General features: G+C 37.5%; 2 protein-coding genes across 2 annotated transcripts; both read left to right on the top strand.

Annotated features, from left to right (window-relative positions):
- Window positions 1-2,153: 2,153 nt before the first annotated feature.
- On the top strand, window positions 2,154-3,107 carry LOC121650574 (olfactory receptor 2AT4-like). Its single transcript, XM_042002141.1, has one exon. The coding sequence runs from the start codon at window positions 2,154-2,156 to the stop codon at window positions 3,105-3,107; it is 954 nt and encodes a 317-aa protein (XP_041858075.1).
- Window positions 3,108-7,443: 4,336 nt separating this feature from the next.
- LOC121650573 (olfactory receptor 11A1-like) lies at window positions 7,444-8,385 on the top strand. The gene has a single exon (XM_042002139.1). It carries the CDS (start codon window positions 7,444-7,446, stop codon window positions 8,383-8,385), a length of 942 nt encoding a protein of 313 aa, XP_041858073.1.
- Window positions 8,386-13,783: the final 5,398 nt, after the last annotated feature.

Raw genomic sequence — 13,783 nt, 5'->3', positions numbered from 1 at the left:
TTTTTTTGTTTTTTTTTTTTGTTTAAGGGGGACATTAATTTGACAATTGTCTGCATAACAATGAAAGAAGATTCCATGTTTCTTCATAATAGAGCACAGGGGAAGCAAATATAATGAAAATAAGAGTGAACCCAGAACTGAACCCTGTAGCACCCCACAAGAGAGAAAAGCTGTAGAAGACAGATTCTTTAATACTGGCACAAAACTTTTATGGGTAAAATAAAAAGTAAACCAGTCCAGGGTGGGTAGAGGGTAGAGTGGTCGTCCTTTAGCCTGAGTATGGCAGTTCGATCCTCAGCCTGTCGAGCTCATGTCGAGGTGTCCCTGAGCAAGACACCAAACCCGAAACTGCTCCTGATGGGTCATGGTTAGTGCCTTTCATGGCAGCTTTTGCCATCAGTGTGTGAAAGTGTGTGTAAATGAGTGAATGGGATGTATAATGTAAAGCTCTTTGCCTGTCATTCCAGGTACAGTAAAGCTATATAAATACAGACCATTTACCATTTAATGAGGATACTGTGATCAACAGTACTGAAGGCAGCAATAAGATCTAAAATACCAGGATAAGAGTAAAATCAGAATCAGACTTTAAAAAATGGCATTAAAAACCTTTAAAAGTGCTGTTTCTATGCTATTGGAAACACTCAAGTATGCAGAATACCATCTCTAAAGACACAGCTTGTGAATCTTGAATCAGATTGGCTGGCAACACAAGAACACAAAAGATCTCTCTTGTCAGGTATTCCTCCAGGCGATCCTGAGGAATTCCCAGACCAGTTAACCAGGCTAACTGGTTTACTTCCTGTTAGACATGCCTGGAAGACCTCACCAGGAGGGCATCCAGGAGGCATCCTAACCAGGTTCATTTGGCTCCTCTCAATGAGAAGAACAGCCGCTCTACTCTGAGTCCCCAACGAATGACATGCGATCAGCGAAAGAAACAATTCAGAGAAGAAGAGGAACAGAACAAAAAAAAAAAGGCAGAAGAAGAAGAAGAATGAAGACGTGGACAACTGTAGAAATTGTGCAAGTTTTGAAGACAGGTTATGCGAGTTTTAGGGTGTGTTGGGCAGTTGAAAATAACTATAGTGGTGCATTACTGCCACCAACCGGTGTCTGAAACTGACATCGGATCACAGGAGTGAACTCTAAACGCAGCACTGCCCACTAGTGGAGAAATTTACTTAACAACCATATATGACCTTTGAGAATATCTGAAATGGACATCCCTATTTGCGTACATAAAGGAGCATAAACAACCTTTACCCTATTTCTAAGTAGGCTCTTGTCCAGACACCCTACCAAGAAAAGACATCTAAGGTGGACACTGCGCCTCTTAAATCCAAGGTTCAAATGTCCAGCAGACCCTCCTCTTCAAGATCCCTAAAAAGACTTTACCTTATTAGAGTTGGTGAAGAGTAATCCTCCTGTAGTTAGAACACACTCCCTGATCCCCTTTTTTGAAGAGGGGGGGTCACCACCATGGTCTGACAGTCCAGGGGAACTGTCCTTGATGCCCACGCAATACTGCTTAGGGTACAGTATGTCAACCAAGACATCTCCACAGTCCACTTTTTTATTTATTATTTTACTGTTGACCCATAATGTCTATATGCACATTACAAATAAACATATTTAATTTGATTCCTTATATATCACATTGACTACTTCATATATGTATGAACAATTATTCAGATCATATCAGGATATAGACATAAATAAGACAATCCTGTTTAACATAAAGAGTCAGTTTCTATTACTGACATCAGAAAGTAAAACTTATTTTATGAAATCACACTATTTAAATTAATCTTTTTATGTATGTATGTTGAGATCTCATTAAAAAGTAGGAAAACTTTCAGATTTATTTCTTTTAATTATTTTTTTATTAGTAAAAAGCTAGTGGTTTGACCTTCTGGAAGTGTGGAAACTACAGTAAACAAAGTAACTTGACATGTTTCACGTCTCCAGGTCCTAATTAATCTGTTGACACCTGTAAACAGTTTAATGAGATCCATGGAGGGGAAAAAATCTGATAAAACCATTTGCAGGTTCAGACAGCTCACTTTGAGGTGAACACACCCAAAGTGCATTTCTTTGTTGTAAGTGGAGAAAGGAAGTTGTTTCTGTGTTTTATTAGACAAATAGTTGCAATGGATCGAGTAAGTAATGAAACATATTTGACCTTTGGTGGACATGTGGAATTGTACAATTACAGATTTCTGTACTTTGTTATTATGTTTGGAATTTATATTCTAATAATCTGCAGTAATTCTGTCATCTTGTTCCTCATTTGGATTAAGAAGAACCTCCATGAGCCTATGTACATGTTCATTGCAGCTTTACTCCTAAACTCTATTCTTTTCAGCACTAATGTCTACCCAAAACTGTTGATTGATTTTTTATCAGACAAGCAGATTGTTTCTCATTCACTATGCAGTTTTCAAGGTTTCATTTATTACTCTCTTTGTGGTTCTGAACTTTTTCTGTTGGCAGCCATGGGTTATGACAGGTATGTGTGTATATGCAAACCTTTGCAATATTCAACTATTATGAATAGAAGAACAGTCACTAGTTTACTAGTTTCAGCTTGGCTTTTGCCAGCTTGTCAGCTTGTGCCATCACTTGTTTTAACCAGCAGCTTAGAAATATGCATGTTTACTTTAAAAGGAATTTATTGTAATAATTCAATTTCCCAAATTTACTGTATGAAACCGAGAGCAGCATACATCATATATGGTACTTTCATTTTTATTAACACTACATTTCTCCCTATTCTTTTTATTATTTTTACATATGCTAAAATACTTATTGTATCCTATCAAAGTAGCATAAATTTTAGGGTAAGAGCTATCCAGACTTGTTCACCTCACCTTTTGGTTCTAATAAGCTTTTCCTGTTTCTATTCATACGATGTTGTAATAGCTCGGATGGAAGTTGATTTGGACAAAACGGTACGCTTTATAATGTCTTTACAAGTGATTTTGTATCATCCTCTCTTTAATCCAATTATATATGGTCTAAAATTGAAGAAAATTTCTGAGCATCTTAAGGGAATATTTGCTCGTGGCAAACTCACTGTGTGTGTCAGAATTAATGTCTGTTGACATTAATTCCTCTTAATATAGAGGGAGAAATCTTATTTTTCTAAGTCATATATATTACAAAATCCAAGTTCATGGTTGTTCATACAGTATAATTACCACATATACAGTTAAAAATTCAATATTTCATTACCCTTTAAGCATGTATACTTTGTACTACTTATGTCAGCATATACTAGCTATATATTACATTATCTTAGCAATAATTTAACTTGTTGTGCTTACAAGTGCATTATGCCAGACAGAAATAAGGTACCTGTGTCTATTGCTATCATATATCTTTAATAATATTGTGTGTATCATTGCATAGTGTCTATGTACTCTATATTGCAAATGCAGGACTACAACCTTGTATACTACAGTTTTCTTGATTAATAAGGATTCTTGTTTAAAAAAAAACTCTATTTATTTACTTTGTGGCTCTCAAACTGAACAAACAGGTCTGTAGACAATACAGTATGAACATAACTTTATCTTCTAATCCTTGGACCTCCCTGGGAACTATGAAGGGATTTTTTTTAATTTCAGTTCAACCTTTTACACCATTCTCCCTGCTCTGCCACATGACGAACCCTCTCACCTGAGCATGTGTGACTCCATCTCCAGGTGGATTACAGATTTCTTTTCTGAAAGATTGCAGCATATTTCTGATTCTCAGACCATTAGTGAAGATTTTCCCATCAATGTTGTGTTCTCCCTCTTCTACTCTATAAGAGTGGTTGCTGTACCCCTAGCCTCAATTCTGACAAGCTTCTGGAGTTTACAGATAAAATCACCTGGGTTTGTGGAGAGCAAAATATGTGTAAACATGACAATTAAGATGATTTTTATTTTCTTATTTGGACAACTCTTTTATGAAAATAAATATTTTGATTTAAAAAATCTCAATGTTTAAAGGTCTGGGTAAACTAAGTGTTTTACTTTTGTTTGACTTTATCTCAAAGCTAAAATAATTAGTTTCTTGTGTATTGTAGAATAGGTGTAGTTAAATTTGAGGAGCGAAGTGCCACAGGCAGCAGCAGCTCAGATGGTCCACATCCCACACAACACACACGCTCCCCAAAACCCTATATGCGCATGGTATGCGGGAGAGTTGGGGGGAGAGGGTTATTGGGATGTCAGACTGGAAGGAAGGAGTCTTCCCCCAACGGGTGAGCCGCCCAACTGGTGGCAGTAGGCACTTCCATTCCCCAAAATCCCCACAGGGCAGGACGAGTTAGTCACCACGCTTTCTTATTTTACTGAAGTAATTTTTCTTTCTAGCCCAACCAGAAGGTGAGAAAAGTGTTATAGGAAAGTAACAGGTTGTTGGTCTCAATATCCATCTCACAAAGGCCCATGGTTGAAAGTGCAACAAAACCTTTTCAAAGAAGTTAAAAAACAAAATGCCTTACAAAATACTAGGCATCTCTCTCTGAAAACACTGACATATGAAATAGATTAAATGCCATATATTTTGTTATTTAAACTTTTGAATGTTTTATTTGACCTTTAAATAAAATTCAACTTTTATTTTATACCAATTTGCATAACCATCTTGAAAATGACACTGAAAACTGTTTTAAGTGTAAACAATCAATAAATATAAATCCACTAGGGGGCAGAATAATTTTGTCAATTGGTATATAACAGGATTTAAAAAAAAAAATTAATGTGGATGGAACAGAAGTCTCAGAAACTCATATCTTAACTCATAAGAGCCTGGTGTGACATATTTGTTACATGCAGTTTCTATGACATTTTGCTTCAATTTATGGTATAAACTGAAAATATTGTTGAACACAATCTGATACTTGTCTTCTGTCCCCTAATAGATACCCAGAAGCAGAAAACCACATTATAATATTTTTTAAAATACATGGTAATAAATGGTAGATATCCCTCCCCCAAAGATTTTGTTCAAGATATATATATATATATATATACATATATATCGCGGTTCATCTTCTGCGGTCTCGCTGTCTTGCGAATTTTTTGTGTATGCGGCACTGCATTCTATGTCCAAATATCACTGTGGGAATCAGCCCACTGTGCTTTGTCTCTTGATTGGGACGTAAACATCAGTGCACTGTGTTTGTGTCTTGATCGGCCAAAGGACTCTGTCCAGAGTCAGTCTACTTCCTGCCCCACTGTCTTTTTCTGAAAAGACAGCAACACCCAGGTCTTCTACAATGTTATAATAATAAAACTTATGCACAAGATGATATTGTGTGATAAAACTGTGATCTTGTATTTAAACATAGGACTTACAAAAAAGAAAAACTACATGACAGCACCTGGGTCCAACTGGAATTGACCTGGGAATGTGGGCCCATGCCAGGCCAACAAGTGTAAATGAGGGTGGCGTTTTGCACACACACCCATTAGCTTCACCATTCCAGTGCAGCCTTGTAGAGCACCATTTCAATAAACGTTGACCCAATTTTGGGGTCTCTAGCCCATTTCCAGTTCGAGATATAAATGTGTGTGTTTCTTCCTATACTTTAACATTGCAGCCATCTTGAAAAGTGCAAAACGGGGTGGCTTTGTGGACCTAGATAAATTAGCTTCACCATTCCGGTGCAGCCTTGTAGAGCATGATTTCAATAAACACTGACCCTATTTTGGGGTCTCTAGCCAATTTCCAGGCTGACATATAAAGGTGTGTGTCTAGTCCAATACATTAACATCGAGGCCTTGTTTGAAAAGTGCAAAACGGGGTGGCTTTTCGCACACAAATGATTTGGTTTCACCGTTCCACTGCAGCCTTGTAGGACATGACTTCATTTAATACTGACCGGATTTTGGGGTTTCTAGCCTGTTCCCAGGCCGTGCACGGCCCAAAAAGGTAAAGGTGGGTGTCCACCGGCAATACTTTTGTTTGTAAAGTGTAAAATGTGGTGGCTTTTCGCACACAGACGATTTAGCTTCACCGTTCCACTGCAGCCTTGAAGGGCATGAATTCAGTTAATGCTGACTCGATTTTGGGGTCTCTAACCCATTCCTAGGCCGCGTAGGGCCCCAAAATGTGTGGTGACCAGTGTTGGGGGTAACGCGTTACAAAGGTAACTCGTTACTCTAATATACTACGTTTGGCAGTAACGAAGTAATACAACGCGTTACTAACTATATTTTGGTAATATTATTACAGTAAATGAGTCCGGTAATGCGTTACAATCCCAACTGTCAGTATAAACATCAGACAAATAAATAATAAAACAACCATCGCGCAACAGCCGAAAATAAATATGAAGTAGAAGAAGAAGAAGAAGAGGAAGAAGAAGAAGACGAGGGCGGCGGCTTTAAATTAACAGAAGAAGAAGAAGAAAAGGACGAGGAATGATGGCAACCGACTCGACATTTTCTAAGTGGGTTTACTCTCACTATTTTGAATACATCAGAGAAATCGAAAAGAACAATGAGGTGTAGAACAAGAGTTTGTATCACATCATGTCGTTTAATTCTTCCATATCATTACATTATTGTAATTCAGCAGTTCATATTAACAACTACTTTCTGATGCAACCCCATTAGACTTTGTTGCCACACACATACTATAATAATGAGGAACTACATTTAAATGAGAACTATTCACCATGACAAAATATTGCGCACCTTCATTGCGTAATGCCTTGTCCTAAATGCTTATTTTGGTGAAAAGTAACTGAAAAGTAATATGTTACTTATTACTTTATACAGAGAGTAATATTGTAAAGAAATGTATTACTTAAAATTGAAAGTAACTGGTAATGTGAAATATATTACACTTGGGAAGTAACTTTCCCAACACTGGTGGTGACTATAAGGTAAGGAACCGAGAACCCCCACCCAACTGCAATTTGTGGACCGTGGCGAGTGGAACACGACTGTCCGTACACCGGCAGCACTTGCCCATTCATTTTTGTCCCGGAGGTGTCAGCATTGCCTGCCTCCCTCAGGAGTCTCTCTTACAGTCCATTGTTGCTCTTAGCAGAGTTATTGAAATAAGGCAAAACTTCTGTCCAGAATCTGGAAATGCTGAACATTATTGGTCAAAAGTAGACATGTCAGTCCACCATTTTTGAAGTTAGCTTCTATAGTTTGATGTGTTTACAAGTGACACATCTACATGTGTTTACTATAAGCAGATGGATTAATTAAGTCCACAGAGAATAAAGTAGTTTTATTTATAAATTGAACTATTCCTTCTGAACCGAAGACATGAACACTTGTTATGCACAGAGCTGGGTTAGATTAATATGAACAATTACTCTAAAAGAATCACATTCAGCATCTACACTGTTCAAAGGTAATATTTTTATATTTTCCTGCTCTGTTACATGTTGGATTTATTCATTAATATTCCTGTGTGATCATCTTGATGGATGTCAATCTGAATGAAACAAATATCATTCTTGATGGCTTTGTTGAAGTGCATCGGTACAGATATCTTTATTTTGTGATCATGTTTACAGTTTATATCCAAATACTCTGCTTTAATTCCACTATTGTATTACTCATTGTGTTCCAGAGAAGCCTCCATGAGCCTATGTATATTTTTATTGCAGCTTTGCTGCTGAACAACGTGATGTTGAGTGCTGTTGTCTATCCAAAGCTTTTGATTGACATTTTATCTGAGAGGCAGATCATCTCTTCTTCAGCTTGTTTTTTCCAAAATGTCATTGTTTATTCTTTAGGTGTTTCAGAATTCTTACTTTTAACAATCATGTCCTATGACAGGTATGTGTCCATATGTAAACCTCTGCATTATGCAACCATCATGAGAAAAAGGACTGTCATCATTCTCTTGGCTTTAACCTGGATTTTACCTGCTTTTTATATTAGTGTGTTAATATTTTCTATCATTTACTTTCATTCAGAAATGTGTAACTTCACTCTGAGGGCGATCATTTGTAAAAGTGCACTTAATGATCTTCTTTGTTTTCACTCACCAGTCTTAGTTATAGTGACTTTAATATCAATAATCATTGTTGGAATTTTCCTTGTGTTTTTAATATTATTTTCATATATCAGGATTATTATGATAGCATATAGAAGTAGTAAAGAATTCAAGAGAAAAGCTGCACAGACCTGCTTACCTCACTTGTTAGTTTTATTCTGTTTCAAATGTTTGGTTTCTTTTGACCTCATTACAGTTTTACTGGAGTCTAAAGTTTCAAAGACTGTTAATTTGATAATGACTTTACAAACAATCATATATCAGCCACTATTTAATCCAATCATATATGGTCTAAAAATGAAGGAAATTTATAAACACCTCACAAGGCTGTTGTGCAGAACAAAAAGTAAGAGGTTCTTCTAACCATATCTGTGGTGTGATCCGATTTTAATAAAACAATGTTTCAGTGAAAGATTGTTCATATGTGTTTATGGCCACATTTGAATGTGTGCTCAGAGAGTGAAGTGAAAGAGGAGTAAAAAGAAAAAGGCTCATCATGTATATTAGGTAAGTACAGCTTCATGTTTTAAATAGATAATTGAACTGTTATAAAACTCTCATCTGTATCTGTAGTTATGCTCATTTCTGTGAATTTTATTTTTCTGCTAATAAAAATGGCTCACCTCTGTCTGGACTTATAACAGGCTGAACAAAGTTGAATAAACTCTGCTGCTGAAAGGACATCCACTGTTGTTTTTTTCATATAAATCTTGTGTGAGAACATAATGTCTGCCTGTAGATTATTTAACCTAATAAAGATTTGTAGCCTCTTCTCTCTGGTCCTAGCTCTGTGCACATTCCACATGATAAATGTAAGTGTATACATGTGTATACATGTGTGTGAGAGTGTGTGTATATATTTGTTTTCCTAATGCAAGCTGTGTGCCTGTGTATTGCATTTTTCTATTGTGCTTGAATTTATTTAAAGAATGAAAGTGTTGGGTATGTATGTATACATTAATAAATATGCTCTGCAGATTAGCATTAATGTTGTGTGATTCATTGATGTGGCAGCTAGGATAAAGAAAAAGAGAAAAAGTGTGTGTGGTGGTGGTGGGCAAGGCCCCGGCTCGGCTGTGGGAAGGAGGGTGAGACTGTGGTTCAGGGAGCAGCAGGTAATGCAGATTGGCTCAGCTGTAACGCATATCTAATCCCGAACCCTTTATCTGCAGTAGTGTGGTGAGGCATCAGATTCAAGATTCAAGATTCAAAGTGTTTATTGTCATTTGCCCAGAAAGGAAAACAAGTTTCCCTGAACAATGAAATTCTTACTTTGCTGTCCACACTGAATGCCATAAAAGAATATAAATAAAAAACAAACAACTTTTAAAAAGACTAGATAGTGAAGTGTCTTATTCACAGCATTTCATAATCAGAATTAATTAAAATGACATAGATTAGGATTATACTGGGTTGCAGCTTAAGCAGAGTGCAATATGCTAAGAGTAGAGAATTTTAGAATTCGTGTATATTTTATTTATTGGCTTATTTAATGGGGACAAGTGTATACAATAAACACACCAAAACATTTATAGCAAGGCTAATTTCTAATGCCTATCACTAGATGGACATTTTACTGTACAAAAACATTACATTTACAATGCACAAAAACAATACTTTCAGTCTAAAAATGCATACAAACTCTATCCGTCTTTAAAACCCTCTTTAGTTCGCTCTTAAAAGCCCCGAAATCTGGGTCCTGTTTCAATTTAGATAACAAAGAGTTCCACACTTTAGCAACTTTAACAAAAAAGAATGACCTTCCACAGGTTGTTTTTCTCTAAGGCTCCTTCACATTCCCATGTACCGTGATAGTCTTGATTATGCAAACATTTATACATTAATTGTAAATTACAAAACTTTGTAAAGTTTTCAAAGTTAAGAAAATCTAACCTTGTCTGTGACAAGGAGGTTATACAATAACTGCGATGGGAGAAAACCATTGCATGCATGAATACATTTGTTGCCTGGAATGATAAACAGTCCCTTATAAGTCGAAAGGTGTACAAATTTGCCTTTGCTGTTCATATGATCTTTTTAATATGACTTTTGTCATGGAGTCAGGTTTTTTTATTTCTGCAACTATTACCCTCTAGTGGTTGTCTTCGGTATTTTATTTTTTAGCCTGAGTAAAACAGGAAGTGATGTAACTTTCCGTTAGGTCACTTCCTCCTGGGCGCCATTTTGTCCTCAAGATCTTTTTTTTTTTTTTTTTTTTTTTAACAAAGCTTTATTTGGTTGGATAGAACAGTACAAACAATAAGGCATGTATCACATTGTTATATATTCAACAGGAAGAATGACAGAAAAAAAAAGGGAACTAAGGGTTCTATTCAGGAATCCCATGTTGCTCAAATAAAACACATAGTTTCAGGGCATTGTTATTCGACATAACTTTTAAAGATTTTTAGTAGGAGATTAAATCATTCTTCCATCCAATGATATGGGGTTTGATCTTGAGGAATTTGCATCTGTGGATGTAGTGTTTTCCAAGTACAATTAGATTGTTTATCAAGAAGTCTAAGTTTTTGTCCTTCATCTGTACACCAACTTTGATTGACATCCAAGACATTTGCTGTAAAGGAATATGTTTTGTTAACATCCAGCTACGGAAGGACAACCAAAAGTCAATAACAGAATCACAATCAAAGAAAATGTGTTCTACAGTTTCAATATCTTTTTCACAAAATACACATGAATTATTGTCCCAGTTAAAATGTTTGAATAGAAAATCATTAGATGGGTAGATATCATTTAAGATTTTGAAAGATATTTCTTTAGCCTTGTGAGGAATAGGATAAGATAGATACTGTTTTCTTAACATTCTTGCTTCTCCTTGTGAGAAATCTTTTAAAATACACCTTCTTTTAAGTTGATATGGGTAGAGATGATTAGTTAAGTAGTTTCTTATGAATTTGTTAGAGAAAGCTTTGGAGCCTAAACTAACACCTTCAATCTTCAGAGACCTCATTTGGAAGGTATCTGATTGGAGCACTGAATGTTTAGTTAACGCTAGGAAGGGAGGAGGAATGGCTTTAATAACTGTATTAAACTGCTTCGTTGAACATTGTAAATTTAATTTAAGACAAAGACTTTCATGCGAAAGTAATTTTCCATCTACATCCAGAAGTTGAGAGACTGATCATATTCCTCTGTTAAGCCAAGATTCTAAGAACAAGGATTTGCGCTGGGATAAAATGTATCTGTTATTCCACAAAGGAGAATTATGGGGAGTAAAGCTGTGATGAAACATCAGTTTCCAGTACAGCAAAACTTGCTGGTGATAATTGGAGAGTTTCACAGGCAGTTTGTATACATCGTAATGTCCTCAAGATCTAGCTAGAGGCAGCCGCATGTGCTCATCTGTTGCCATCCATGCCTTTACAAATTAATAAGTGGCATCGTCTGTAAGTTATATTGTGCGTTATCATTGAAACAACATATTTGCTAGAATATTTTTGGAAAAGTGGCATAATTTTGCAATTTAAATCATATGTGGAAAAGATGTGTAACCTATGCTAGTTATAGCTGATTTAACGCACATGCCATGTACTATTGTTGTTCCTTCATACATCAACACGTTTTGAGTTGATACTTTATTTGAAGATGTTATCAGAAAAATATGTTGTGTACTGATGTTATTTTGTTCTTGTCAACAGTTTCACACTTATCTTGATTAAACCAGCCAACTCAACACATCAGACTGTTCCTTGGAGTTTGATTAGGAGAGTGTTTAGCTGTCTGTATAGCTAAGTCTATATTCATGGGAACAACATTTAGTGAAGACAGAACAGTGAAAAGACGGACCATCTACAATCTGTGAAGAGATTCGGCAGCGCGTTGTCTGATGCAGGTCACAACAGAGAGGAAAGTTAACAAGTTAACAACGTCTTCATGTGGATTCAAGAAATATTCACTCGCCCATTCAACGATGTCAAGTTCAGACCCTGTCAACACTGACACTCAAAACCTGGAGGTTAGGTCACTGAGTGGTTCCTCAGGGGTATCTTCTAAGCAAAGTTCAAGTAAATCTTCAGTTAGTGCTACTACTGCTGCTAAAGCTCGCGCCAAAGCAGAAGCTGCATGCACAAGAGCAATCTATGCAAAACACCAAATAGATATGGAAGTTGAAAAGGCACGCTTAGAAGCTACGCTGAATGCTCTAAAAGAAGAGTGTGAAGCTGAAGCTGCCTCAGCAGAGGCTGAAGTGTCTGAGGCTGCTGCAGAGTTACAGAGCTGTGACCTGGGTAGCAAAGACAACCATGCTCAAGCATCGAAACAGGCATTACAGCTTACCAGTGAATACGTACAAACACATTTTTCATCCGGTCAAACCTACGTTTCAGCTCAAAATAAAGAAGACATGGAATCTGCAGTTTTTGCACCACAAAACATGCATCCCCCAGATGTTGGTGTTCACCATGTCAGTCATGACACACCACAGCCAGGTCCCTCAGCTGGTCCTGCAGACGTTCTGCAGCAAAGTGACCATAGGAAAAATCTTCCTGGTCCTTCATCTTGTCACAGCTGGACTGAAGATGTTTGATAGCCAGCCTGCTAGCTATCTGTCCTGGAAATCTAGCTTTGTTAATGCAGTGGAGGGACTTAACCTCAAACCTAGTGAAGAACTGGACGTGCTGATTAAGTGGCTTGATGGGGAGTCACTGCACCATGCAAACAGGTTAAGGGCAGTTCATGTTAACAATCCATCTGTGGGTTTGGATATGCTGTGGCGGAGGCTAGACAAATGCTACGGCTCTCCAGAAGCTATCGAAGCTTCTCTCTTCCATAGATTAAACAACTTTCCTAAACTTTCAAAAGAGATCACCAGAAGCTTCAAGAGCTTGGAGATTTGCTCCTAGAGATCGAAGCTGCCAAGGAAGAGGGTTATTTGCCAGGGCTCAGTTATCTGGATACTGCAAGGGGAATAAATCCTATAGTCGAGAAATTGCCCTACAACATCCAAGAACAGTGGCTAACTCAGGGGTCCCGCTATAAGAAGGAGCACAGAGTTCCATATCCTCCTGTCTCGTTCTTTGTGGACTTTGTGTACAACTACGCTGAGATGAGAAGTGATCCATGCTTTAACTTTCCTTCGTCAAGTGCAGCTGCATTCAAGGGTTGCGAGTCATCTTCAAAACCTTGGAAATCCAAATCTGCCATATCAGTCAGTAAAACTGAGGTAGAGAACTCCTCCTCCTCTCATTTCTCCAAAGGACCCATTATGGATCTAGATAGACAGTGTCCTCTCCACAAGAAACCTCATTCCCTCAGGAAATGCCGAAGTTTTAGGGAGAAACCTCTTGCAGAGCAAAGGTGCTTCCAATTTGAAAACTCTATATGTTTTAGATGCTGCACCTCAGCAACCCACCAGGCTAAGGAGTGTAATACTGACACCCACTGCTCAGAATGTGACAGCAACTGGCACATTTCAGCACTCCATCCTGGACCAGCACCTTGGGCTTCAATTTCCAGTGCTCCTAAAGAGCAAGGTGGGGAGCCTCCTGAATGTGTCACTGATGTGGCAACCTCTTCATGCACAGCTGTGTGTGGTGAGGGTCTTAAAGGTAAATCATGTTCAAAAATATGTCTGATCAGTGTCTATCCTAAGAATCATCCAGAGCAGAAGGTCAAGACTAGACGACCAGCGCAATGTGTCCCTGGCCAGATCAGTATTCTTTGATATGTTTGATATACAGAATGAGGCTTCTCCCTATACCCTCAAAACATGTTCAGGAACTACAGACACTGCTGGTAGAAG

The sequence above is a fragment of the Melanotaenia boesemani genome, chromosome 12, assembly GCF_017639745.1.
Source record: "Melanotaenia boesemani isolate fMelBoe1 chromosome 12, fMelBoe1.pri, whole genome shotgun sequence".
In the NCBI taxonomy this organism is placed as follows: Eukaryota; Metazoa; Chordata; class Actinopteri; order Atheriniformes; family Melanotaeniidae; genus Melanotaenia; species Melanotaenia boesemani.
This window is presented reverse-complemented; position numbering and strand designations above follow the sequence as displayed.

What these genes read in the sequence shown, in the direction of transcription:
- LOC121650574 (XM_042002141.1), top strand. Translation starts at nt 2,154, where the DNA reads ATGGATCGAGTAAGTAATGAAACATATTTGACCTTTGGTGGACATGTG.
- LOC121650573 (XM_042002139.1), top strand. Translation starts at nt 7,444, where the DNA reads ATGGATGTCAATCTGAATGAAACAAATATCATTCTTGATGGCTTTGTT.